The sequence below is a fragment of the Epinephelus lanceolatus genome, chromosome 10, assembly GCF_041903045.1.
Source record: "Epinephelus lanceolatus isolate andai-2023 chromosome 10, ASM4190304v1, whole genome shotgun sequence".
In the NCBI taxonomy this organism is placed as follows: Eukaryota; Metazoa; Chordata; class Actinopteri; order Perciformes; family Serranidae; genus Epinephelus; species Epinephelus lanceolatus.
In genome coordinates, this window is record NC_135743.1 from 9,103,791 (window position 1) to 9,131,790 (window position 28,000).

The 28,000-nt window shown below is 40.0% G+C and overlaps 2 protein-coding genes across 16 annotated transcripts in view; both read left to right on the plus strand.

Moving 5' to 3' along the window:
- syngap1b (synaptic Ras GTPase activating protein 1b) overlaps positions 1-28,000 on the plus strand; it is a 217,200-nt gene that overhangs the window by 187,888 nt on the left and 1,312 nt on the right. For 13 of the 15 annotated variants that reach the window (XM_078171409.1, XM_033641193.2, XM_078171412.1 and 10 more), the window contains 3 exons: positions 322-492; positions 1,627-1,838; positions 9,334-10,520. In XM_078171409.1, coding sequence (XP_078027535.1) covers positions 322-492; positions 1,627-1,838; positions 9,334-9,592 — 642 coding nt within the window. In that variant the 3' untranslated portion in view covers positions 9,593-10,520. Of the gene's footprint in view, positions 1-321; positions 493-1,626; positions 1,839-2,907; positions 3,061-9,333; positions 10,521-28,000 lie in introns of those variants that run through there. The other 2 variants (XM_033641198.2, XM_078171410.1) reach the window with 2 other exon arrangements.
- LOC144464391 (uncharacterized) lies at positions 14,378-27,502 on the plus strand. Its single transcript, XM_078171182.1, has 3 exons — positions 14,378-14,387; positions 19,715-19,776; positions 26,128-27,502. The coding sequence occupies exons 1-3, from the start codon at positions 14,378-14,380 to the stop codon at positions 26,488-26,490; spliced, it is 435 nt and encodes a 144-aa protein (XP_078027308.1). The 3' UTR covers positions 26,491-27,502.

Consider the following 28,000-nt stretch of genomic DNA (forward strand, 5'->3'; position numbering starts at 1 on the left):
CTACAAATGACTAGTAAAATATAGACTTATTCTGATTGAATGCGCTGCACAAAGCCCAGACACGACAGTGTTTATTCTAAATCACAGAGGTTTCCAGCTAATAATAGTCCCATGGAAATAGGGCTTAAAATGTCAGTTACTGTGTTTAGGTTTTAATTGAGAATGGCACTAACACGGTCAGGAGTCCCACCAGGGTCCAGCTCAAAATGTATGAACACTGAGGCACCTTGCGTTAAAGCCTGCTATTTGTTATGGAACTGTTTCTCATCCATTTAAGAACTCATGTTCTCATATCCAGTGTGCTGGCTTTTTTTTCCCCAGGGCTCCCAGACTCCATCCACCCTCAACCCACCCTCAGCCAATGAGCGAACAGTGGCCTGGGTCTCCAACATGCCTCATCTGTCGGCTGACATTGAAAGTTCACGGATTGACCGTGAGGAGTTCAAACTGAAGGAGTACTCAAAGAGCATGGATGAGTCACGCATGGACAGGGTGGGTATCGTTTTTAAGTTTATAAACTGCCTTTTGAATAAAAAAAGTTCAATTCATGCTTAGAGGAACACTGAGTCATGTCTATCAGTGCTGAGCAGATGGCACTCAGATCTCGTCTTAACACAGAAGTAAGAGGTCACAGACAGTGTGGGAAAGAACAGCCATCAGCCAAGTGTTCAAATCTTTTTCATACATTCAGTGTACATCAGCCCTCAGATTTGGAATATGTGGAGGTGGCTCTGTACTTTCCAGTATGTCTTGTAAAGTCATGAATGTGCATAAAGCACCTTTAAATCAGTGGCGGCTGCTGGTCTTTCAAACAGGGGAAGCTCACTTTAAGTTTACATCATAAAATTTGTCATATTGTAGCGAGGCAGTAACTTATAAAAGGAACATTTAATTGAAGCCGTTTTCCAACCACACTCATGCCATAGAACCACAGCAACACACACCTCACAGATTTTCAGATGGCTTTAAATACCTGAACTGTGTCTAAAACGGTGAAAATGAGCTATATCGCTTATGGAAATAAGGAACTCTGGAGTCTGGACAGCACACCACTCGCAAATATCTGCATGGGACTGAGCTCAAAATGCAAAGCGCTGTCAATCACAAAGGGGTTCAGCCTTTTAGACAGTTCCTCCAATCATCATGCACACACCGAGCATCCTCTCCTGCCCACCGTTCCATTAGGATCCAGGGAAGCTGAGCCTCCCTGGAAGTGACGATTTTGTCGCATTTATCCAATGACCGTCTCGCTTTGCTGCATGAAAAAAACCTGCTCAGCGCTGTCTCATAAGAATGCTTGGAGGCTCCGCATCCACTGTGCTGACACGAGAATGTATGACAGGGAGGTCACGTTTGAAAACTGGTGATAAACAGCTGACGTTTGAACATCATAGTCATGATGTTAAACGCATCCTAGCGCACGTTTAATGCAATGTAAATTCTTATTTTAATGTAAATTCAATAGAGCATATTTGAACATTTCTTCTATGAAATTTTAGGGGAAGATCAGCCTCCCTTGTTGTCTCAGAGCAATCCCCCCTGGTATAAATCTTTTAGCCACTGAGAAATCAAGGCATGTCAACCAGGTTTAAACATTTCTAATTTCTCTCCATACCTCTGCCTCAGGTACGGGAGTACGAGGAGGAGATCAACTCCCTGAAGGACCGCTTGATGATGTCCCACAAAAAGCTGGAGGAGTACGAGCGGAGGCTCCTCACGCAGGAGCAGCAGACCAATAAGATCCTCCTACAGTACCAGAATCGACTGGAAGACAGTGAGAGGAAGCTACGGCAACAGCAAGCGGAGAAAGACTCCCAAATTAAAGGAATAATTAGCAGGTAAATGGAGGCTGTTGTTGGGATGGAGGGCAAAAGACAGCTAAGACGTCATGTGGGCGAATTGGCGGGCCGCATTGACTTTATCTCTGTTTACTGTGACGCCTTTGGTGAATTAGACTATATGAGTTTTTCTTCCAAAATATGTGGAAAAAAATGACATTCCCTCAGATAAAGATTGCTAGCATTAATTAAAATGCATTTTCATGCTTCTGTGGAGTAAGTGGAAGCACACTACAGCTTTAGCATACTGGATTCTATTTAACAAGAGTGAAAGAGGAACTTGAAGCTGCAATGTTTTTTCCTAAAATACATGTATTGCATATTGGAATAAGACTCTATTTACAGGGGTGTTATCTTGCAAAGAATATTGGAGAGTAGGAGGTTGTTTCAGTTTCATTAAGCACTACAGCCCTGGGAGCAAAGCAGGGAGCTGTACTGTATATTGAGAGCCAAAGCTGCAGACATGTAATGAGTGACAAATTAAATGAGAGACTAATATAAGGAAGATAGAGATCTATATGTTCTCTGATAAGCGTGCAGTGCATGTTCCCTCGGAGGCTGGTTCTTTTCAACCGAGTTAAGCTGGACAAAGGAGTCTTTGATTGTCCCCTAAGCTCTTGTTGTAGCAAATCTGCTATCGTAACAGGGTTTATTCAAGAGCATCATATTTGGATGACTGTGGAGAACTCCAGCTGAGTCCCAATATTATTGAGTGCTTGTGTGAAATCGTAGTGGTGCAATTTCGCAGCGCATTCTTAAGTTTTTATTGATCGACCACAAAATTAAGTAGTTGATGGGGAAAAGAGTGGAATATTGATCGTATCTCAGTTGTGTTCAGGCACAAAAACCAAATGTTTGCTGTGTTCTAAGGATTTGAGCATTTTAAGTGTGACTGCACATTAGCAATGCTGCTCAAATTTAGTCTTACTGTGGAAAGAGTTCAGATAAATAGGCTCTGTAAGCAGAAGAGTACAATAATTTCTTGTTCACATCTTATAATAGTCTGTGGTCTGCATCTGAAGGGTGGATAACTGTGACAGAGAATATTGCCACTTCTAATCCACTCCAGGAAAGAAGACACGGAATGAAGACAGAGACAGTCCTGCTCGTCTTTTATGGGGAAACATCTTTAACACCCTAACCTTGTATATAAAAACCCACCCTTAGAACACCCTCCCGTGTCCTTGTGCTGCTGCACTTACCATTTTATGAACACAGCTTTTAACTGGATCTCGGGATCATTTCAGATTCCACTTAGCTTAATTTTCAATTGACTCTCCCAAGAGATTGCACCGTAAAAGCACAAGAGGATTGAAAATTTGATAACTTCAGAAACATGTCTGCACTTTTTAAAGCAACACGTTGTTTTGGACCTTCAGGCAGAGGACTATGGAAGACCGTGGTTTAATATTAGCTCTTCCATTTTAAATCAAGGTGAACCACGTTCACTGAAGGACTGCTGATGTATCTTTCTACATGGGGACCGAAACCTCTCTTCCGTTTTTCTTTTTTTTTTTACATTCATACGATGCTATGATGTAATATGGAGAGGGGGGGAGTCACAGACAATGATGAAGATTCAAGCATGAGGGCATAAAGGAAAATATGCCACATAATAGAGAAACTTTAGCAGAGCACTTAAAGCCAAACCATTAATTACTGCTCCCCTGGAGTTTAAAGAGAATACAGTGAACCTGCTGCACACACACAGCATAGTGTGCAGGAAACTCATATCTCCAAGGCGTACACTTGTATCCTGTGTGACTTTTATCAGCTGACCACACAAGGAAGAATAAAGTAGCAGATCTATGCTTCCGAGTCACTCACAATTCACTGAGCCAGATCATATCATCAAATGCATTTCAAGACTTGTGCATCATCTGGATTTTAATTTTAAAGTATGCAAAATGTGCAAGGTGCAAGAAGCATGGTCTCAGGCCATGGGACTCCAAAATTTTAGTGAAACGACAAGTGTAACTACAGCCTTATATTCTATTTCATCTTTAATTGACTTTTTATGTTAAATTTTCACATTCAGACACATTATGATGCAAAAGCAACTCAGGTTCTGCAAAAAGGAGCGTGCACGTGATCCCTGAATTCATGGCTCCTGTGTAGGCTTGAAAAACTCTCTATCTGCAGAACTAAAACACTCAGCGTTGTGTTTCAAGTGTCAGAGATTTTATTTCAGAGAAGCCTTAATGTTCTGTGCATAAACCTAAAGCTCAGTGCAAATCCAATATCTGTCACTGGACCAGATACACTTTTTGTTTTTCAATGATCTAATTTAAACCAAAGCCAAAACTTGAGTTTTAGGTCATGCTAGGTTAAATCCACTGAAAACACTGAATCCACTTTACCTGTAGCACTTGTATCTATATATTTTCTTTAGGGTACTGATCCCATAAGTTGGCTACAGGCTCTCTAATTTATTTATTTATTTATTTATTTATTGTCAAAATATTTTAATGCATTTTGGTAATTATAAATATAAACTATTTATCTTCCCCGAGCTGCTGTGAACTGAACAACAGATTTATGGTGAGTCTGCAGTGGGGGAAAAAAATCAATGGTCTTAAATGCACCTGTCATATAGTAATAATCTATTTTTAACTATAATCCATAGCATATTAAAGTCTGTGATGTAAGAGCCATAACAATAGTGATATATGAAATATATATGAATTCTATTGAGAGTGAGATTATAATTATTTTGACTTTGCAATAGCTAACTTTTTAGCAGGAGAAGCGCAATAATAGATACAATATTCTACATGTGCTGTGTGTGCAGATGCACATGCAGGATCCTGCTGAGGTATATTGTATGCATCTTGTGCACATAAAGAAACAGTAACTTCCTGCCAAAATCTTGGTAACACTTTAGAATAACCATCATTGATAAATGGTAATTTGATAGTTTATTAAACCTAAGTTAGTAGTTATTTTACTGTTAATAATCAATGAAATGAAAAAAATGCTGATTATTATTAATGCTATAATTTATGGTATTTTAACAGTTTTTTGTTGCACACATTTTAACACTTTATATTCTAAATTAAAGGTCCAGTGTGAAGGATTTATTGACATCGAGTGGTGAGATTGCAGAGCTGAAACTTCTTCCATGTGCCCAGTAGGAAAATTATATTGGCTAACACAAAAACTCAAAAATACCTCCAGGAAGTGTGCCGGGCTTTGAAGCCAATTTTCGTAGAGGCCAAACAGTGTAATTACATCCGTCATGTGATGCCATGTGGCCCAAAAAGACTTTTTCCCATAGACGTCCGTGGCAAAAGAGACTTCTGTAATTCAGTGGATACATTTTTTCAGTCACAACCCCAGTGAAATGACTCTTTTCACTATCCGCTGATTTCACTAATTTTGTCCACTCAATCTAAGAACATTTGGAAAGTCTTGAAGGGCTATATGATATAATTATTTTTTCCCAAATGAAGTTAACGGAGCGCTAAATCGGAAGTAGCCAGCTCAGCAGGTGGAAGTCTCTAGTGTGCCTGCACCATGGGCCACACAATGCGGAAGCAGTTCCTAACATCTGAGTAATTTTATACACAGGAGTCAAACTTTTTTCAATTCAATTTTAATTTTATTTTTAAATCAGAGGGCTTTACTGCATTCGACATCCCTCAGTCTATGGACCCTCACAGCGGATAAGAAAAAACTCCCAAAAAAACCTTTAACGGCGGAAAAAATAGTAGAAACCTCAGGAAGATCCACTGAGGAGGGATCCCTCTTTCAGGTCGGGCAGATTTTTTGGGTTCATGTGCCACCGAGCGACTTTCATAGGAATTAACGGGGCCCCGCCTCCAAACATGTATCCAGTTCTCTTAATACAGTCATGGAATAGCCCTATTTAGAGCCAGTGCTTGATTTGTCCATTCTGGGCTACTGTAGAACAACATGACGGACTCCATGGAAGAGGACCTGCCCTGTATATAGATATTAACAGCTCATTTTAGGGTAACGACGAATGTCTTATTTTTCAGGTAATTATAAACTAATGGGGGCGCCTGGTGACTTAGTGGATAGAGCAGGCGTCCCATATACAAAGGCAATGTCCTTGCCGCAGCGGGCTCAGTTCCCTGTGGCCCTTTGTTGCATGTCATCCCCCTTCTCTTTGCTCCCCTCACGCTTCAACAGTCCCATCTAATAAAGACAAAAAGCCCCAAAACATCTCACTTCATTAGGTAAGTAATCTCTCTATCTTGCCAGTGTTTCCTGAGCCTGTATGAGTGCCAAAAGCAGCTCATCGCCATCTAAGCGACACATAAAATTGAATGTTCACACGCCTCACATGTAAGAACACCATTTAATATAGTAGTATATAAAATGCTTCAATGTGTGCAACAAAAAACTGTTAAAATACCACAAATGATAGCATTGCTATTAATTACTAAACATTATCATTTCATTGTTTTACAGTAAAATAACTTTTGACTAAAGTTGAATTAACTATCAATTTACCATTTATTAATGATGGTTATTATGAAGTGTTACTAAAACCTTTAACCAGGTGCCATCCACAGTATCTAAACAGAAAAGACCTGGAATACTGTAAAGTGCAACATGAGACAACATGACAACAATGACGTGACTCTTTGACAACAGTATGTTCTGCAAAGTGTGTTCTTAAGTTCTCTACTTGTTTTTGGCTTCTCTGTACGGTGTTTGTGAATTTATCTGCATTTTAAAAAACTGCAATGGATATTATTTATTAATTAAAGCGACAACGATTTCTCTTCTATCTGTATGATTTTGCTGTATATGCTTGGTATGCCTTTTGACCTGCAGTCCGTCATTGGTGGTGATGGTGATCAGAATAGTCGTTTAAGAAAGTTAGACAGTACTGTCATTTAACTTATGCAGTTACAGTATGATTTAAATATTATTAAAAGGGCGACCATATTATTTTGTTTTTCCCTCTCCAGAGATATAGATAATATTCTGGTGTCAGTATTTCCGCCTCTCTTTTGTAGCAAGAATATATTGATAGGCTGTGTCGATTGTACTACGGCAAAACTTCTGTTTAAATCTTGCAAATGAATTCATAGTGGTGATGAGTTTTGGCTTGATGTGTGTGTGATCAATATTGGTCTGATTGACATGGCTTGTAGCAACAGCCAAGGGTTTATAGTGTCTTTTATGCAGACCTGTGTCAAATAGTTGCAAATAATTCTTAGTTTGCTTGAACCTTATGGGTGGGGGTCTGCAGCATCAGCACCAATCAGACGTTGAGAGGTAAGTTTTCAGTCAAAGAGACATACTTCATGTCGGCAAAGACACAAGAAAGTATTTGCAGCTGCTGTTTGATCCAGGTCTGTTGTTTCTTTCCGTTGACTTTACATCAACTTTACATCCTATTTGTCTCTTGCCTTTTTTTCTCTGTAGCAAAATGTTCAGACATTGTGACCTCATGTTACACACATTGTTTTGACTACATGTACGACTTGACCTCAAAAGCACACTACTTGAAGTACAACTGGATATAAGAAGCTTTTTTTTTTTTGTAACATATCACCCACATGAATCATTGTCTGCCTCTTGAAGTCATGTCAGAATCTTAATGCTGTATGCCCATGTTACATTCCATTGTTTTTTGGGACAGTGCTTATATTTCTGTGTGTGCTTACAGTATGAGTGATTCTTTTCTTTTCTTCTTCTTTTGTAAAATAACTCTCGACACTGTACATTATTTATGGAATAAAACATCCAAACGCTTATGTTTGAAACTTCACCTGTGGATTTTCGTTCTTTATTGTCAAACATGTGCCTCTCCAACGCGTTCTCATCCCAACTCGTCAAATAACGCCGCTTTGTCAGTAGACCTAAATGTCAAAATATGATATGCCAGGTAGCCTTCTGGATCCCATTTTGGACATTCATGGATGGCGTCTCAAAACACACTTGTTACATGCACAAAGTCCTTTTCAAAGTAAACTTACTACGTTGGTAAATCACATCATCTTTACATTTATTTCCAAAAGTTCAGGCAACAAAAGTCTGTGGTTAGGTTCAGAAAAAAACATCATGGCTTGGTTTAGTTGTCACTAACATCAGTCAAGTCATGTGACATATGGTACTACTTTAGCATGCTACCCAACGTAGCACACTACATTGTTTAAAACAACTCCATTGACTTTTTGTGTCACAACGGGCTTCCAGGTGAAAGTCCGGTGTTTGTTTGTCCGATCCAGCACCCCTCTCGCCGTTTGAATGGGTCTTTCTCATTCTTTATACTACAGTAGTTGCAGGCAGTGTCAGATATAGCCGCCGCTCAGTGCATATCAAACCCACACTAATGTGGCATGTCGCCGTCTAACAAAGTGGTGGTAATTGGCGAGTTCAGTTGTGGCCAGTGGCGTCAGAGATAGCCGCCACCTGGTGCATATCATACCGTGAAAGGATACTTGGTATTTGACGCTGAAATCATTGACAAAACAGCAGTATTCTACGAGTTGGGAGTGAGAACGAGATGGCCTCTTTGTGTTCTGAATAAAACATGAATGTGAAATTAGTATTGAGTGACACAATACGACTAGATTGGTGGTGAAACATGGCGGCAATTAAATGTTGCTGTCAACTATTTGATTGGCTTGGTGGCTTGATGAATCTTTCTGGTCATTTTACTCAGACACATTGACAGGAAGTTACTCCTTTGCTCACTGTTATACAGGAGAATTATTCCTGCAAGCTTATTCCATGTCAGCAAATTGCAAGTATGTTTATTCTGCTGCTGTAAAATCTTGTAAAACAGATGGAAAGTCATGAAAGCAACCAATGAAATCATGTGAAGAGGACTTCTTTTTTTTTATTCACACTAACTTCTATTTGGCATCTATCACCACCATAACAGTATTCACAGTTTAGCCAGTTGGCTGTGTAACTGCAAGATAACCCCTTATGAGAAGTGTCCTTGAATGAACCTATTTGGAGTAAATCCCTGGCACTTGGATAATCATGAGAGCTGGGAAACCTGCATTGTCCGATGGCTCATGAAAACTCCAGCAGCTCATATCTGCGAGCGGAGTCTTTGAAATGATTAGTCAAAGGATTTTCCACCAGTGCCTTGGTCAGTCCATATTACATAAGATGGGCAATTCCCTGGGGATGATCAAGATCTGTTATTGAACCGTTCGCTTCACATAATTGTCCACAGTTGGCCCTAATTGCGCTTTGAAAACACCTTAAATGGAGCAAAAGTGCTTTGATGAATCCCATGGGGGCGAGAAGAAAAAAAAAAAAGGCTCCACCAGTGAAAATTGGCAGTGCCTCAGAAAGCATGGCTTGCTCAACATTTGCATGGGCTTAAAAGATTGAGCAGATTTGGGATTCAGGTAACCAACATCTTATCTCTGTGGTGGTGTTGTTGAGACAGATGTTGGAGATGCACCTGCTCAACTTCTTGTTAATCTTGAATTCATAATGCTCCCTCTCTTTCTGTCACCCCTCCCCCCCTTCTCTTTCTTTCTCTGCTTCCAAGACTCATGGCTGTGGAGGATGAGTTAAGGGGAGGACCCATGATTGAGCCAAAAACCAGGATTTTCGCTGATCAGGTCTGTGAGACTGCTTCTTCCCTCGTCGAGTCTGTCCGATGGCCCGTGCTATCTTCTCTGCTATCCCCCTCAACCTCTCTTTTTTCCCTTGCTACTGTTATTATTTCGTCTGCTGCGTGCGTGTGTGTGTATGGTACTTCTGATTGTCTTGCCCCATCCCTGACTTGTCCTTGTGTTTGGGTTTGACTGCCATCTTGTCTGCCAACGTACCTGGGAGCTTTGAAGATCAGAGAGTGTTGCTGTTTGCATTTCTCGGCTCGAGCTATCGAGGTGGTTTGTGAGCATTATCTCGGTCTGTGATGATGTTTCTGTACTGGTTTGTGTCAAATGTTTCTGCCGAGCATGTCGGGGTTAGACCTGTTTCACACATGATGTAGAACCAGACTTGCGCTCAGGTTATTGAACAGCTGAGCCCCAAATGCTGCGTGTTGGTGGTGGCAGTGTGTCTTCAGGAGCTTTCCTCTTTAGTGGTTTTCATTTCATGCTCTCAACCCGCCCATTTCTTACCCTGTCAATGGGAAGTAGCCTGCCTTCAAGCATGACTCATGCTGTAAATATAGTGTGTGTGTGTGTGTGTGTGTGTGTGTGTGTGTGTGTGTGTGTGTGAATATACATATATACTGTATGTATATATGCGTCTGTTTAAGAGAAAATGCTATGAATGGAAGAGGTAATGACAGCAACTACTCACTCATGCACAGAGACGTGGACATTTACCCAGATCAATTTCTTTTAATTACAACTCAGACACTCTGATATTCAGTCTTAAATAATCCTTTTTTTTCTCGATGATTATCACCAGCAGTGACAGAGGAAGTACTCAGATCTTTTACCTTTGCAATACATCAGTGTAGGAATTCTCTGTTGGAAGTCAAGGTAAACACGTATTAGCATCAGAATATACTTATAGTAACAGAAATATAAGTACCTATTGTGCAGAATGGCCCATTTAAGTATGATGTATAATGTATTGTTGGATTATAATTATTGATATGTTAAAACTGTAGTTGGTGACATTTCTAAAAAATAACTTTTGTCATATTTTCTGAAACTCTCACTGTATCCACACATAAGGTGTTCTCATAGAACGATTCTTATCATATCCAAGGAAAAATACATGCACGAAAGTTCATATGATATCCTACGAATTAACACCCCATGTGTGACGTTACGTCCTAAATGTATAGTTACATAATTAGGATAGATAGATAGATAGATAGATAGATAGATAGATAGATAGAAGGAGGTTAGGTTTAGCCAAGTAAAGTTACTCAGATTAGGTCTTGGAAAACGTGGCGAGGATGTACCTTAAAGGGGCAAAAAGTGAACTCCAGTAGCCGACTCGGCTAGAGCCATCGCCGGATCCCAGCTAGTGCTAACACCGGGAGCTAACGCTAACGTTCCTACTCTTCTCCGTGAGTGAGAGGGATGTTTTAGCCTGGCTACATTTTACAATGCTAATTGTAAATGTTAGCTGGGCTGCCGGGCTACTCACCTAACACAACCGTAACGCCTGACCCATTGCTGGGACAGAGCCGCTAATAAATCAAGCTCCGGACGTGTGCCTAACGTTACTGTAACACTAATTAAAACAGACATTTGACTATGTTGTTACTTAGGCTACCTGTCCAGGAGAAGAAGAGCTAGCTCTGAGTCAAATTGTAGCCCCTTTAGCTCTGGCAGTGCTCTCCAGCTTGGAAATGCAAGGCCAATGTTAATCTGGGTTCTGTCCCTTTCTTTATCCGACAACTTCTTTGCCAACGACCGTTGTTTCTTTAGAGGTAATGTCGGATCCCGGTCGTCTTCAGGTGAACGTTTTGTTCCGCTCTCCACCATTTCGCTTCAAAATACGCGCTGCCATTGCTCACTGGCTGTAGCCTTTTGTAGGGAGGGAGGGCCAAGGGCTCCGAGAGGGATTCACATGAACGTACATGAACGCGCAGCCGGACCGGCTTGTAAACAAGGGGCTGGAGATCAACACATTTTTTAATTCCTTCAATCTAGAAATGATGAATTTCCGCTTATTGCCATTTTAAATTGACTCAAAGTTCACATGGTTCTGAACACCCGATTCCAAAAGTCCCGGGGAAAAGTCTGGATTTTTGTGACCCATCCACCACCCCAAGCTGCCTTCTTACAAGGCCGCTCGGGGCTGCTTCCTTATTTACTAACATTGGTAACGTGACTGCAGCCTTCCAAAATATGTGCAATATGTACAATTACTTTTCATAGGAGAGCATACAACCAGTTTGTGAGAACAGCTTCCACACAGCAGAAAATGAGATAGTCTGAAAAAAAATCATATACCTCTGCCTACTCTATTGCCTTGTAGCACTTCTAAAGACCAAACTGCATGTGAACAAAAACAACCAATGAGAGCCAAGGAGTGTACTGTTTAGCTGTACAATGAGAAAGTTGGTCTGGCTGGTGGGCGATACTTCAGTCGACTGTATCCAACATTACGACTTTCTCATTTTACAGCTAAACAGTGCATTAAAATATGTTTCTGAAAACAGTTGAGGAGAGAAAAAGGCTATGCAGTGACAGAATCTTGATTCATATTTGATCAGCGCTGCCTCATTTGACAGTTTGACAGCAGTTTACGAACAGCGATTGACATGATTGACAGCTGCTTTAGGAACTCCTCGGCTCAGATTGGTTGTTTCTGCCTCACCATGGTCTGATTCTTGTGTATGCCATTAGAGGCAGTAGGAGGGGAGGAGGGGCATGATTTATTCACAGTCTATCTGTCTCATGTTTGTTTTTTAGAATACAGTGAAAGTTTCAGCAAAGGTGGCACAAAGTTATTTTCATACAAGTAACCAATAGCTTAAATGTCTGTATTACTTGGTTGATTATATTTCCTTTTATTATCCTGAATCTGCAAAGTAACTTAATAGTATACTATATGCAGGATTTTCCTAAAAAACAAACAATGTATGGAGTCATAGACAAGTAGTCCCTCTCAGTCATCACTTACGACCCACTAGAAGTGTGTTGTGGTGTATTTATCTGCAGAGACTCTGCCCTCTGTCTGTATTTTCTTATTTCCTTTATATTTTGCAGTGTTCAGGACATTTATGGGCACAGCGCACAGGTGAATTTAGGACCATAAAAAGGTAGTGACCAGGTGCCAGACTATGAGTAGCAAGCATTCAAGAGGAAGCTACAAAAATGGCACACACAGTGCGGAAAAAAAAAACTCCTGTAAATATACCAAGGCAAAACACCAACCTGACAAAGCTGGGGTTGGCTTTGACTTACAGTGGTGATGCTGTTTACAAACAGTAGCCGACAATCCCTGCACAGTATAACTTTATGTAAGTCATTATAGAAATGTAGTGGGGTAAAAACTACAGTATTTCTCTCTGAGTCGTCATGGAGTAGAAATTTAAAGTAGTTGAAAATGGAAATACTCAAGTGAAGAAGAAAAGCCTGCTTTGAAATTATGCCTTAGTACAGTGCTTGAATACTTAGTTACTTCCCACTCATGGTCACCAGTGTAGCCAGAGTTCACTGACACCAAATAACCCAATCACAACCTCAAACCTGTCTAGCCAACATTTGTTTGTGGGGCCCATGTAGGTAGTAAATGGGCAAAAAAAAAAACATGGACCCTATATGGGATTGTCCATGGGTTCCATAATGGCCCCATTCCAGTTGCCCACATGGTTGGGTTTAATCAAGTGGGCCCCACATAGGTTATGCTAGGGCTACCTGGGTACCAAGTGGGTATGGGCCCAAAATTGGCATCTTATCTGGGCCCTTATTGGGTAAACCACCCATGTGGGCAGCTGGCATGGGGCCAATGTGGAACCTGTGGACGATCCCATATAGGGCCTGTTTTCACGTCCATTTATGACCCACATGGGCCCCACATACAAATGTTGGCCGGGAATTTTGTGCTTCAGATGTTGGAAACTATACATTTCATTTTTAGCAGCTTCACAGAAATCATATGCATTATACACATAGAATAAAACATGGAGGAATTATCTCTGACTGAAGCCATGTGTGGGGTTTTCTCATCACTTCTATTGCTCTGAGCTCATGTGACACATTTTAATGCTAATCTTAGCCTTCAAAAAGCTAATTTATGTGTCAAAGAGTTCATAAAAAAATAAAAAATCATAAAAAAAAATCAAATTAACGCCTCACGGGAGATTTCCAGTCACCCATCAAAAGCGAGGAGAAAAAAAATAATGAGACAAGGCGAGAGGGAGGGAAGAGCTGCTTCAGAGCATCACACTGATGGTCATTATTACAACTAATGTGACAATTATATATTCTGAGAAATCCCATAGGGCTATACCTTTAGAAAAAATATATAAATATATATGTTCAGCATTAATAATATGAATACAAGTCCTCACTATTACACAGAGTAGTTATCAGGCTTCTGCTAGGTTATTAATGTAACCTGGGATCTACAGTAGAGCTACAAAAAACAGCTGTCATTATCAATTAATCTTTCTGTCTTTTTTTCAATTAAATGATTAATTATTTGGTCTCTAAACATAAAACAGTAAAAAACATTAAAAATCACAGATTCTTGGAGCCCAAATGACATCATCAAATAATTGTTTTGTCCGACAAACTGCCCAAAACCCAAACATCTTTAATTTACTGTCGTGTAAAACAAAGAAAATCAGCTAACCCTCAAATAGGAGCGCTTAAAATACAGAGAGCATGTTGCACTTTTGCTTGAAAAACTGACCTAAACGATTGATTATCAAAATTGTTACCGATTCATTTTTTTTTCTAAACGTATTAATCGTTGAAGCTCCATGAAGTATGTTTCTATTTTTAAGTTTTTTGTAAGCCCACTTGGAGCCAGATGGATAAAGTTTGCAGCATAGGTAGGACAATGACTTGAGTGTCATTAAGTGTAGGCAATTAGGGAAGAAGTATGTGGGATCTGATTTAGTGCACATTAGAACAAAAATAAATGGATAAAACCGAGAATGCCCGATGAATCATGGTGAGTCTTGTTCATTGTCAGCAAAAAAGGTGTTATACCTGTTTTCTGGGGCTATTTTAAAAAAGAGACAAGTCTGGGACACAATAAAATTGTAAAAATGAAACAGTAATAATGCTTTGTATTTAGGCACCATCTCCCAGCACTAACACATGGGTTAAACTGCTTATTACACTTAGCAGTACATCTTAGACTGAAGGAAAGTGAATTAATACAAGAAAGTAGAGTCTGTTGTTGGAGACTTAAAAAGAAACACTGAGTTTTTGGAACCAAATAAATGCAATGTTTAACAGGCTTGTAAGTCTGTGAAGAACCATTAAGAAGAGTGTTAAAGGGTTATACCAGCATTTAGCTGCAACATATGGTTTTATATCTACCAGTGACAATTTAAGCTCCAGCACTGCCTTGACAAAAATGTTTATTGGATTACAGAAGAGCACACTGCGAGCAGCAGCCTGCTTAACATTCAGACTGTGCTGGAGGTTATCTGCAAGCTGCAGGGAACCTCCACCATGGTGTTTAAAGGAGGAGTGTACAACTCCTACATTTATGGAGTCCTTAATTCCAACAGATCAAACCGTATAAAGTGAAATTTTTCCCTTTACTCAAGACATATGTACCATGTTTATACCATATTTAAGATACTTAAATATGGTATGCTTTTGTTAAAAGGTAGGAGTCTCATTCTGATGTTAAAGCAGCTGAAAAATCTGAAGACAGACAAACAAATATTTCCAGCAGTCTTTTGAGGATAAGAATCTTTTTCAGAGCACAGACACAGGTCATCATTGGTCAATAAAATGTAATAAAAGTTAAGTAAAGCCTGACCCAACTGGAAAAATAAAACTATAGCCACTGCAGTTTATAACCATAAGAAACCTAATATACACAGATGCTGTGTTAAAACCAGTGGAAGGTAAACATCTCTACAATGTGATGCAATTCAGCACAGGACTTTACAGCTATGTGAGCGGCTCTGTGAGACTGTGTTAAAGCACATGTTTACTGCTAATTAGCATGCTGCAGTAACATGCTAATTAGTGTAATTAAACATTAAGTAGAGCTGAAGCTAATATGAATACGGTTAGTTTTTCAGGTATTTTGTCATAAAATAAAGTATGAGACTAATTAGAATGTTGGCATTAGTGCTACATGACATGTTAAAGATATACCTTACCCCGAAATGGCCATTTGTATATCAGTACCTTGATTCTGAAAACTTTGTTTTTCTCCCATGACTCCACAGTGAACGAAGAATCCAAAAACTGAGAAAATTCTTGATGAATAGAAATATAAGGGGAAGATTATGAGATTATATTAAAACATCCATTTAAAAACTGTCACACAACTCATGCAGTGTAGTCCAAGTCCCATTTATCTTGTTGCATGCTCAGTATTTCCCAGACACATGTATTTTTGCTAAAACCTTACTATTTAAAACAGTTTTGGATACATATAGTGCAGTCTGTGTGCTACCTGTTCATCTGTTGATTATACTGCATGAGTTGTGTGAGATTTTGTAAACATAGGTTTTGATATAGATTTGCTGTTGTTAAATGCTGTCGCCATTTCCTTCAGAGTATCAAGACTTTTCTCCCTTTTTGGATTCTTCGTTCGCCTTGGAGGCATACGAGAAAAACAAAGTTTTCTTCATGAATTCAAGGTAACATGGGGGTGAAGTAACTGAAATGGTCATTTTGGGGGTGAAGTACTCTTTTAAGGGATCATCAGAGTTATTATAATTGATCGTGAGGGGGAGGTTATTGCCTGTATAAAGTTTCAAGACAATTTATCCAACAGCTGTCACTAAAAACCACAGATATTAACCTCATGGTGGTGCTAGAGGAAAAGTCAGGGGATTACCAAAATCACTGAAGTGCATCATCTAGGGACCTTGAACGTGTCTATAAAATTTCATGACTATTCAACTAACAGTTCCAAAACAGTTGTTTTACTACTCTATAAATGGATATAAATAGTTATAGTTGATACACAGGAAGAAGTGTGTTTTCGTTGTGTTGAAATGCTCCTTTAGTCTGCATTCATTTCTTGGTGCTTGTTGCTAAAACAGACGGCGCTTTAAGTGAGAATTTTGTGAAGCTGTTCTTTTGGAAATCATAGGTTTCTTTTGTATTTTAGCTTCAAGGCCTCATGTTCATAAGCCGAAGCACTTAAGACGAGCCGACAGTTCAGTCCAGTGTGATGACACTCAGCTTTATTGGGTGAGACTGGTGCACACGTAGCATCTGAGAGAGGGAACAGTAAATTAACAGGGAGTGAGAGGGGAGAGCATGATGCCATTGTTTCCTCAGGCCACTGCTACCAGCTTCCAAAACAACACCCCACACTTAATTAGACCTCACATAATAACACAGGTGCAGGATGCCATAATCCTTCCCACAACAGCATCCTGATGCCCACAAAATAATCATAAACTGCACAAAGTTGACTCCCCTCCAGACATTTTGAGATTTCAGAACTGCTGTTAGAAGGACATGGACGCATTAGTGACTTCTGTTTAAATATATTAAAGCACACGTCAGCAACTGATAAGGTGATAACTGCCAAATAATATAACAGGGTGTCAGCAGGTCTCGAAAAGTCTTTAAAGGAATACTTCACCCACAAAATAATCAGTTCTATTTCAGTTACTCTCTCTGTGTTGTGTTGAATTCTTGAAGGAAACTTCTCAGTGAACGAAGAATCCAAAAACTGAGAGAATTCTTGTTGAATCAGAGTAAACGGGGTCCACGTTTAACAACAACAAAACTATATCAAAACATCCACTCACACAAATCGTGCAGTATAATCTGAGTCTCATTATCCAGTCATACGCTCAGTACTTCTCAACATATGCATTTTCACTAAAACATTGCACTTTTCTGCATACAAGTAACGCATCTGGGCAAGCACATGCACTTAAACCCTGCTTGTGCCTTCCATTTAACAGTGTCCAGACGTACACGCTTGTCCAGACATGCTTCTTATCAGTGCGTGAGATTGTTTATGTGAAAGTGCTTTAATAGTGTCTTGTTAGCGCCAGTGTATGTTTGGGAAGAAATTAGCATACGACGAAATGAAAATGTTGGCACGTTTTTCCAAACCAGGAATGCATTACATTTTCACATTTCAGATATATTACATCAGTGTTTTCAAAGTGACGTAATACATGAACAGACTTTGCCATTGGGAGGTGAAGAGGATGGTGGATGGCGTGTCACCTAGACAACACGCCTGCCAAGTTAGCATAAAACAAAACTGGTTGTGTTTTAGCGACCTGTCACCTTTTAACAAGCAACTTTTTAGGCACCAAACATGGGTGTTTTCAGGCTGTTTTTCCACCAGGGACAGTGTGATGAAAAGCAGTTGTTTTTTACCAAGCCACGGACTCATGGAATTTAAGTCAAAACATGATCTTTTCGTAATTACAACCAAATGTCTTTGTACCTAAACCTAACCACACGTTAACCACAGTATTGTTAAAACATATATAATGGCATACAAATGTTAATGTATCTGGTTTGCAGAAAAGTACAATGCCAATTTTTTTTCTGGTGATTAGGTCAGGATACATACGACCTCGATTTACTGCTTGAGTTGTGATAGAAAGCATTGAATTTAGTTCTATAAAAAAAAGCCTTAAAGCTATTAAAAGTCTTACAATGATCTTGAATATCATTAGTCAGCAGGATCAGACCTGTTACAAAAACTTTCACTGCAGTTGCTAGAAAGCTTTTCAAAAAATTTCAACAAAAACTTTAATTAATCTCACGTTAATTGGTTTATTGCACTATTGCACTATTGTTTTGGAAGGTGCCGTCTGTGGTTTATACCGACAGGTCTTTCTTATTATTTTGCCCATCCCATTTTTATGAGTAAGGGTTGGCTAAATAACAGGAACTCTTAACAAAAACTGAACATTATAACCTTCATGAAGATAAGATTTACTGCAGGACTATTGCATTAGACTGCATTCCTTTTAGCTAGGTGTACCTAATAAAGTGACAACTAAGTGTCTGAGTGTGTATTACTAGGAAGTATTGCTTTAAATGTCAGTAAATGTGGTAAATTAATGGATTGTCCCTGCTGGTTTTCCATCATCCTGTGACTGGTATAACTGTGAAAAAGCCATTTTAATTGCATTTTGTATAAATAAAAGTGTTTTAAAAAGCCTTAAATTTAATTTGGTGAGCTCTACAAAAACCCTGTGTAAATTTGGAAGCGAACATGTTCAGCAAAATGGGTTGGAAAATATAATAAAACATGGTAATCCAATAAATTACATCATATTATTGCAGTAGAAGTGGTGGAGTATGTTTTATTTGATGATACATTATTAATTGATATTGAGCAGCTCTTTAAAGGCAATTAATGCCAATTAAAGAAGTCGAATCATTTTTTGATAAACTTCTTACAGTGTGTGGCAGTTACTCCACACTATCAGTTAAACTAAAATGCTTGTTTGTTTTTTTTGTTTTGTTTTTTACATTGAACTGTTTTATTGATCATTTGTAGCGCCTTCCTTTAGATTTTGTTTAACTTTGTGGACATTTTGTTTGATCAGCAGGTATCAGCAAGTTATATTTAATGAGGAAATGGCTTCCTGAGCTTGCTGTGACATTAATCATAAGTGTTTCATTCACAGAGGATTTGATTGGGCTCTTTAATTTGTGCTTATTGTTGCAACTTCCTGACTGTTGGTCATTTTTGAGTGAGTGTGGGGTGTGATATGTTGTGGTGTGACGCGGTGTGTGTTACAGTAAAGTGCAGAAATCCTCTTCTCTGTTGTTTCTGTGTTTATGCAAATATAATTCTGGGTTTTCCAAGTGTGTGTATATATTTATCTTCATAGAGTAGATGATTGCATGTTTGATATACGCATGTTCTTTTACGCTTCCGAAACCAGGAAACATGCCAGATTCAGCTTTCTGAAGTCTATTGGATTAATCAGCTGCTTTCAGCTGCAGATGTCGTTTGGAGTGCATGATTTAACGCCTTTTTCTTTCTTGTCCTAAGCATGATTTCTGTTAATGATACACTGCATGGCAAGCTGCTTTAATGCTTTCAGGCTGTTGGGTTGTCTGATGATGTGGTGCGTGAATGGTTGTCATAATGTATGTGTATGTAAATGTGCGTTGGTAAGCATTTTCATGTATATTTATGTCTTTTTTTTCTGTTCACTTTTTGTTGTACATTGTGTATGTATTGTTTTTGGGTGGCTGTTGGTTTCCTCAGCTTCCTCCTCCTTCTGCCTCCTGCTTTCAATCCTCCTCTCCTTTCCTCTCCTCTCCTCTCCTCCTATGTTGATGAGATACGGTGATTTCTCTTAGGGGAGGCGTCAGTCCATCCTAGTGCAGCCCCGTCTCGCGCCTGTCCCACCCCGAGTAACCAGGTAATAAACAAACCGGCAAACTCTCACTCTCCATCCATAACCTGCTGCCTCTTTTCCACTTCTACTGTTCTCTATGTGCGTCCCTGTCCATACGCAGCACCCTGTGAACTCACTGCAAGCCAGCACACTGACAGGCCCACTTACTTTTCCATTTATCTTTCAGAAAGAGAGGCTTGTCACAGAGTGTTTGGACAGAGGTTACTTGAAGGGCACACCTCCATGTTGAAAGGGTGACAACAAAACATTTCAAAGATTTAAAGCCACACTAAAAAACTTGGCAGCGAGAGGTGTTCACCTGAAATATGTCTGAAGTCTAATACTCATAAATCATGTAATGCAACACAGCACCAGGCCGACGGTGCACTTTTTATCTAATGATACCAAATGCATGAGAGAGGCTGGAAATTAAATTTAGGTGAACAAAAGTTTGTATTGAACACATTTGCTGCCATTTAGAATGACCCGTTCCACACTGGGGGCATTATCACACACACACACACACATACACACACACACACACAAAACAAACAAACAAGAAATGTTGTGTTTAAAGTCAAGACAGACTGAGGCAAATCAAGACTCCATCTCTGTTTGTACGGTGCATTTCTTTTAGCACACAAAGAGGCTGGCTAACTTTTCCAAGCTAGCTAGCTAACAAGTAAGCAAACTTCCTAGTATAGTTGTGGTTAACAGAGGTAGGGCACTCAAATCACAAGTTTGTGGACTTCAGACTTGCTTGACTGACATTGACAAAAGACTTGAGACTTGAATTTAACTTGAGACGGATGACACAAAAGCACTTGACTTTTTAAATATTTGCATTCTTCAAGATATTGAGAAGTTCCATTTTGTTTTTGAAACATGATCTAGTGATTTCTAGTGCAATGCGTGCAGACCCATCAACCTACGAGGATGTGCCATGAATGTATAAGGAAAACCTGGATTCCTCATTTTGGGGCCCAGAGAGCGTGTGTGACGGAGACTTATGGTGGCCGAGCACGGCCAAGCAGCTAACTTCCAGTTGAGCTCCCTGCTAATCTAAATGGAGATAAAATGATTTAATCTTGCAGCTCTTCCAGCCTTTAGAAATGTCATTGGACATTGGAAATTTCTCCCAGTGGTCACAGCACTGTAGTGAGGAAAATCCCCTGTGGGCCAGAAAGCATTTTCCCCATAGGCCAACATTGTGAAAGAGACGTTTGTAAAACTCAGAACACCTCAAACTTCAAACAAGGTCAATTATCACTCTTTCTATTCTGATTTTTTTTTTTAGCTTTGTTGGTATTATATTTGTACAACTTTCCTCAAGCCAAGAAAAGCAATTAGAAATGCATGATGTCATCACAATGTAAAGTCTACAAGCCAAGCGAGAGAGCCCGGTCTCACGCCGGTGCTTGGGCAGTGACTTGTGGCGTCAGAAACCAACCAAAAAAGGTATCCTTTAACGTCGGCATGATACGCAGCCGGTTGTCGTTATAGTTTAACAGCGCCCGACGACGTTAGGGGGGAACATGGCGGGACAAAGACAAAAGTTAAGGCGGCAAAAGTCCAACTGGGGTGGGCAGGAGGGGTGGTGGATGAGTCCAACAAACACCAACCTTCACCTGAGACAGCAGTGTTTGCGTCCTGTAAGATTCTAAAGCCGAACCCGGTTCTTTTTTCCTAAACCCAACCATGTGTGTTAGTTGTTGGAGGAAAAGAAACGTCAAGTTGCAGTGTTGTACCATCGTACTGCGTTTATTTTGAAAGAGACTGTATTCAAACATTAAATTTCCTGTGAAACAGAAGTGTATCTTGAGAGAAGACAATGCATGTAACAGGCAGAACTTGACACGGTGTCCCAGAACGTCAACAACCAACGCACCCAGTGTACCTTGCATGTTGTATGTGGACGTGGAAAGTCCATGACCACATGTCAATATATGATGAGGTCAGAGTGAGAATGTGTTGAGCAGGAACTCATAAGTGGGGCCAGCAGAAGAAACACTACTGGGCATATTCACCGGGCTGTATACCGCGGAGTAAACCCAAAGGCTAAAAAACTTTTTTGGCATATGCTGTATTGGAATGAATAGGCGCCATCTTGGTGTCTGGTATCTATTTATTATTAAATTCTATGGATCAACCCCTCATTCCTCCAAAGCTCCAGCCTCTCACCCAAATCTGGTCACTTCCTGGTCCAAAAAACCAAGATGGCAACGGCCAAAATGCCAAACTCAAGCTTCAAAATGGGAGTCCACAAACCAATGGGTGACAACACCGTAGCTACGTCCATTATGTTTTTTTACAGTCTATGGACTTGACTTATAGGAGAGATGCGACTTGACTTGTTTGATTCTCACCACAGTAACTTGAAACTTACTTGAGCCTTGAAGGTTAAGACTTGAGACGTGCTTGTGACTCGCACATGTGACTTACTCCGACCCCTGACGCTTGCAGAAAAGACCTGCTAAAGGTGGTGGTGTGGGGCCCAGTGAGGGAAGTAGAGGTCCTATTCATGTTTCCCACAAACAACGCGACATGACTCAGGGTTGTAGCACTTCTGTAGCTATGACTCTCCTGGTTGAGTCATCGGTGCCAAAGCTGAACAATTTAGCAACGATTTTTCCGTGCACGTGTTGCCTAATGCAGCTCTTTTCTCTGACAAATGACGGAAAAGTGTAATTTATGCACAGTGTTGTATGAAGTAAGCTTCTCTCTCCTTCACCACACAAAAAGAGACATTTTCTTTGTTTGCCAAACTGTTGTCACCCTGCCAACACAACAGTGTGTTTTCTTGTATCAGATGGTAACTCTGGAAATATTCTGTGACAGACCTCCAAAAGCAACATGAATTATTTGACATGAATTAGGATGCTTTTTCCACTTTATGTTGACCAATGAGCAAACCACATTCCCTGGAGGAAATATAGAGGTACCACAACAGCTTAGAGCTTTCTGTCTTTTCAAAAATATTAAACATGAGATGTTTTGTGTGTGACTGTTGCAGCCCTCTACAAGTGAAAAAGCCATCGCTTGTTCACACACACAATTCAGTCATAACCAGCAACCCACAGACATACAGTATGCCAACATTTATTACTCGCAGATGATCTTCATGTCATATACGGAGACCTTCCTGTAACTCTTTGCATTGGGTAACTCGCTGTAATGCAGAGAAATACAAAACAATCAATGAGTACCATTGATTCCTAAGCTCCGCTGTTTTCAGATGTTGGCATTTGCAAATATTCAACTCAGATTTTCATCACATTTTATAGACACCTCATTTTTTCACTTGTCCGTGGTTAACTTTGAATTATACATTATAAACAATAATATACAGTAGTAAATACAGCATTACTGTTACATGCACAAACAGGATGCACATGCCCTGTGGTTCATACAATAGCACTATGACAAGGCATTAGTTAAATAAACAGATACTCAGTATTATTTTTGAAACAATTTTGAATGCAAAATTGTGACTTTCTGCACAATTCTTTATGCAGAAAAAAAAATCAGAATTAAAAGGGAATACACACAATAACGTTTTATTGTTTTATAGATTTCCATCCAGATTTGTGAACAAGAAATTAGATTTATTTTTGGGTATGAATCTGTTAGAAAGTCTGTGGAATATTGTGTGATTTCTCTTTTATTCTATTTTTTTTTTCCTTCACACACAACATGTTTTTGAACCGCTTTGTTTTCCTACACACATGAACTCACATTTCCATTCACTTTCTCACCCCTCCCAGCACGCCCTCAGATATACAACGGGAATTATGGGAAATCTCCGTATCTGACCCAATCCTTCCCTGGAGAACACTGATTTACTGTGCACATGTTTTTGTGTGTTTTTCTATGTCTTTCAGTGTGTTTCTGATATCTATGTGTCTGTGTATGTGTTTTGGCACCTGGGCACATTATTTGGTTGAATGGTGGCGTAGGACAGTTGTTCCGGTGCGTGTGAGGATGTGTGAAATGCGTTTTTTGTTTTGTTTTGCATCAGAGTTAGAGCTCCTCACCTGGCAAGCTAGTCATGTTAAGCCATACAGTGCAGGGGGGTCTTTTAATGTAACAACTGCCATATATAAGTTGATTAAACCGACACTTACAGCATTTCAAATGTGGAGGTGAGGAAGATTTTTGCTCTATAGACATCCACGATTCAAATTGATTGGAGATTGGAGGAGATGGGTAAGAACCAGTGTGTACACTACTCTTTCTGCATCATTACGATACACCTGACATTTCAGTTCTCCACTAAGTGTTTTGTGTTTCTGTCTCCAGTACCCCCAATTTTCATTAGCATAAAAAACACTTTCACACCAAGCTGTAATTGAAATGCACCAAGTAATCAAACACTACAGCCCACAGAGAGTGAAGCAAGTTTGGTAAGTTTAAAATAAAAGGATGTCAGTAAACATTTTTGCCCTGTCTTTGTTCAGCTGCTTGATTTACTGAGTTTAATAGACATGTGTTTTGGTCTACACATGGATATTAAACAACACTGTTGGTCGTGTTTGAGAGTAACGAAACAAGTGTTAGTGGAGTCATGTTACTGGCATCCTGTAACTGTCTGTAGACACTGTGGCTGTTCATAGCACCAGTTAGCGGCTGACTATGTTTTCATTCATTTTGGTTCTGATTGAGAAGAGAAAAGGCCTGCTAATTCACATCAAATTTCGGGGTATTTTTCTTTTGTTCTTCTTTTCACTTTTTTTTTTAAGTGAAATGGAAACACCTTCCACTCACAATGGACACACCCATCAGATACAGTTTATCAAGTGATTATTTGCTTTTGATTCATTTTCTCTACTGGATGCAGACCAAACTATCCCTCCTACTTCCTGTCTTTCCCCTCTACCGCACGCCATTTTCATTCATTTTACAGTACGTCATACTTCGTGTACGTAAGCATTAAAGTGGTATCTATTGTCATTTCCAGTGGTTGATAAAGAACAAAGATGAGTTAAATTATTGCACATATTTCCAGGCTCTTTTAAGATGGCTCTCTGCTCACCGCACATTCTCAGTGAAACAGAGTCTGTGTAATTATGTCTAGACACCACACAGCAAATGTGCCAGCCAAGATAAATCAAGTGCAATTATTTCAAGAGGCTCCACCAGAGGTCTGATGGTAAAACTGTGATTTTTCAGCTTTCGAAATGCTCCTATATTTAAATCATCTTGCAGTAGCTCTTGGATACGTTAAGTACCATTATGAATAGAGTCCTCATAGTTGTCTATTGGCACAATAACCCAATTGTTTTCTCTTCCCACTGCTCCTACACAGACATCAGTGAACACGCCTGGGAGCGAAGGCTTGCAAACAGACTCTGATATAAACTAATAATGAAACTAGTCTTGCATTGCTGTTATTCTGCGCCAATGTAGGTAAGAAAAGATGGCAAAAACCAAACTTTGACTTAATCACCAATCAAAAGCTCCAACCCAGGGTGGATACCCATGCAGCGGCTCATTGCTGCGTGGTCAGTGGGTTTGGGTTTGACGTTTTTGGCTGGTGTTTTTGACGGGTTTGGATTTCCTGCCATAAATCTATAGGATGCACCTTTATCTTGCTTTTTTAACTTTGGCACTGAGCTCCTTGTGGTTTTTTTGCATGTTTTTAGCAGCAGGCTGATGCTACAGAATGTGCTGTTAAGATGTTTATAGACACCATAAGCATAGAGTTCCTTTATAGTCTTAAATTTAAAAAAGCTCGCACATTTGCATAGAAACTTATTGAACATGATTTGTACTCATTGGCAAAGAGTGACTTTTCCTGACACCCGATAAACACTCCTTGCTACTCATCCAAAGAGGATCAGGACCCTTTGACCTCAAGAATTTTAATCCCCCTTCATCCCCTCTTCCCTTGTGCCCCTTTTCCTGTGCTGCCATTTCTATTGGTGTACGCCATGCATCAACTTCGTAACTCATTTGGCTCTTTCTCTCTCCTCTCTCTGTCTCTCTCTTTCTGTGTGGTTCTTCCAATCCCTCATCACTTGTCTTTTATTTCCTGATTCCTCCTTACTTTGCTTGTGCCATCGCTTTTACACGTGCCCATTCCAACCGGTTCTTTGTATTTGTCGATGTTTGATGTTTTCCACACAATTCACATCCTTCTCTGGTGATTTTCCTCCTTCCCATCTTTATCTCACTATTCTTACTTCCTCCCACGCTCTCTTACACCTCTTCAACATGTGATTTTTCCCTCTACATGTCACGTTATCTGCCTTGATTGGACATCTCCTTTACAACTCCTCACATCCCTGCCACCGCTCATTGAATGGCCTCTCTCCTACGACCATCTCTCCCTGCTCCCACTCCTCTTTCCCCTCCCCTCTCTCTCTATCTCACTAGGAGGACCAGCTTTCCTCCCTGGGTTATGCAGACCCCGGTGTGAAAACTGAAGGTGGAGGGGGAGGTGGTGGAGGCGGAGGAGGAGGAGGACAAGGAGGAGGAGGAGCGGTAACCGACGATCAAGGCCTCAGAGTTTCTTCCTCGGGCATTTCCTCTGACAGCTCGCCCCACAATGGAGTCCTCCCCCAAACTGTAGACCCTCCCTCTCTACCCACTCCTCATCAACATCCTAGTCAGAATGGAGAGCTCCGTGGCAACCAAACATCCTCCCCCATGACAACCTCACAGGCAACCGGAACCACGGCAACAACAGCAACTACAGGCATAGCAGAAGAAGGGGGAGTAGGTCAAACACAACACTGAGCCAAATCAGAGAGAGACAACACAAAGGAAAACTCTGTCCCCCGTCTTTCCCATTTAGCGAGCTTTGAAAAGAATCCGCCGTAGATATTCTGATTCCCCGGGCGAGAGAGAGAAGAAAAGTGTGCGGGAGACAAGTAGTAATCACACAGCAACTGTACAGTGCATAACACACGAACACACAACACAAAGGGCTCTTCAACGGACACTTGTTCTCTTGATGCTCACATGGAGCTTCAGTTAGTATCAGTCTTGCAGGACAAGATAATGATACCTTATCACACACTGTTTGAATCGGTCAAACAAAGCATTTGACATACACACCAAGCCGATATGTGAACACCTGCTCTGTGCACTCGTTGCCTGTCTGCGGCTTCATGAGGAACAAATACACGTAAGGAACAAGCGCTATAGAATGTCTTGCACCCCAAAGACTTCATAGTAGCCATTAGTAAGTGCTATAAGCTAGCTTATAGTCACCCTTGACTCCCATGGATGTAGGTGCATTAAATAAACCTATCCTGAACACGCCAGGCTGCAAATTGTTTAGGTAGAGATGTTGGTGATGTAGTCTGGCTTTCTTAGTGCCTTTGAGTGTTTTTCAACAGGGTTTTCCAATAGAGATCTGAAGTAACAGAAGTAACGGATAGAGATCCAAGTTAGCTTTTGCTAGTGAGAGAAATGATCTGTGGGCTGAAAAGAGAGATTCAAAGACACAAGATCAAAGCGGCGTAGAGGTTTTGAGTGACAGAAGACATTTTTGGGAACTTTTTTCCAATTTTTTTTTTTTTCCAATCTAAGGGACTTCTTGTTTTTTTGGACTGAGCTCGTGCAATTTTTCTCTTCTCAATCTCAGAACCGATATGTGATAAACTGGTGCTAAACAGAAACAAATGGTGCCATTTTCCAAGTCAAATGTCTGTGTCTGCCATAGCACTGCCTCTTTCATGATTCACTCACTGTCTTTTCTCTCTTTCTCTCTCCCCTGCGATTTGTCTTTGACAGGACTTTTATTCCCCCCAGTATGTTTTGTATGTGTCTTTGTCTTTGTTCTCTGTGCATCCTGTTGTGTTCCTATGTCCAATGGGGTTGTTGGGGTTTCCATATGTGTGTTTTTAGAAGCGCCCTCCTCCAATCTCTGGTTACAGTTAATAAAAGCAGCTCCCCAATTTAAGATCTGATTGATCATCTATTGAACGGGTTATTTCAAATTTGTGGAGACCCAAAAGTGCTATTTTTTTTTTGATTTTACACAGAGAAGTAATAATTTTAATAATGAATTTAGCTACTTTGAATGAAATGGATGAATGGAGATTTACAGGGTTTTTTTTTTTTTAGTTAAAAATGTTGTGTTCATATAGAGAAGACAAGTGGTGCCATTATGAGTACTTTTTATTTAGATTTTTTTTTTAAAATTTCTCTTACAATTTTCACCCAAACTGCTGTTGTTAGTGTATACAAGTACTAATGACAGTCCCCAATTTTTTTTATTTTTTTTTTACAGTAAACATTG

Coding starts and splice junctions, on each gene's coding strand:
- LOC144464391 (XM_078171182.1), top strand. Junction 19,777..26,127: donor GTCCCACCCCGAGTAACCAG/GTAATAAACAAA, acceptor CTATCTCACTAG/GAGGACCAGCTTTCCTCCCT.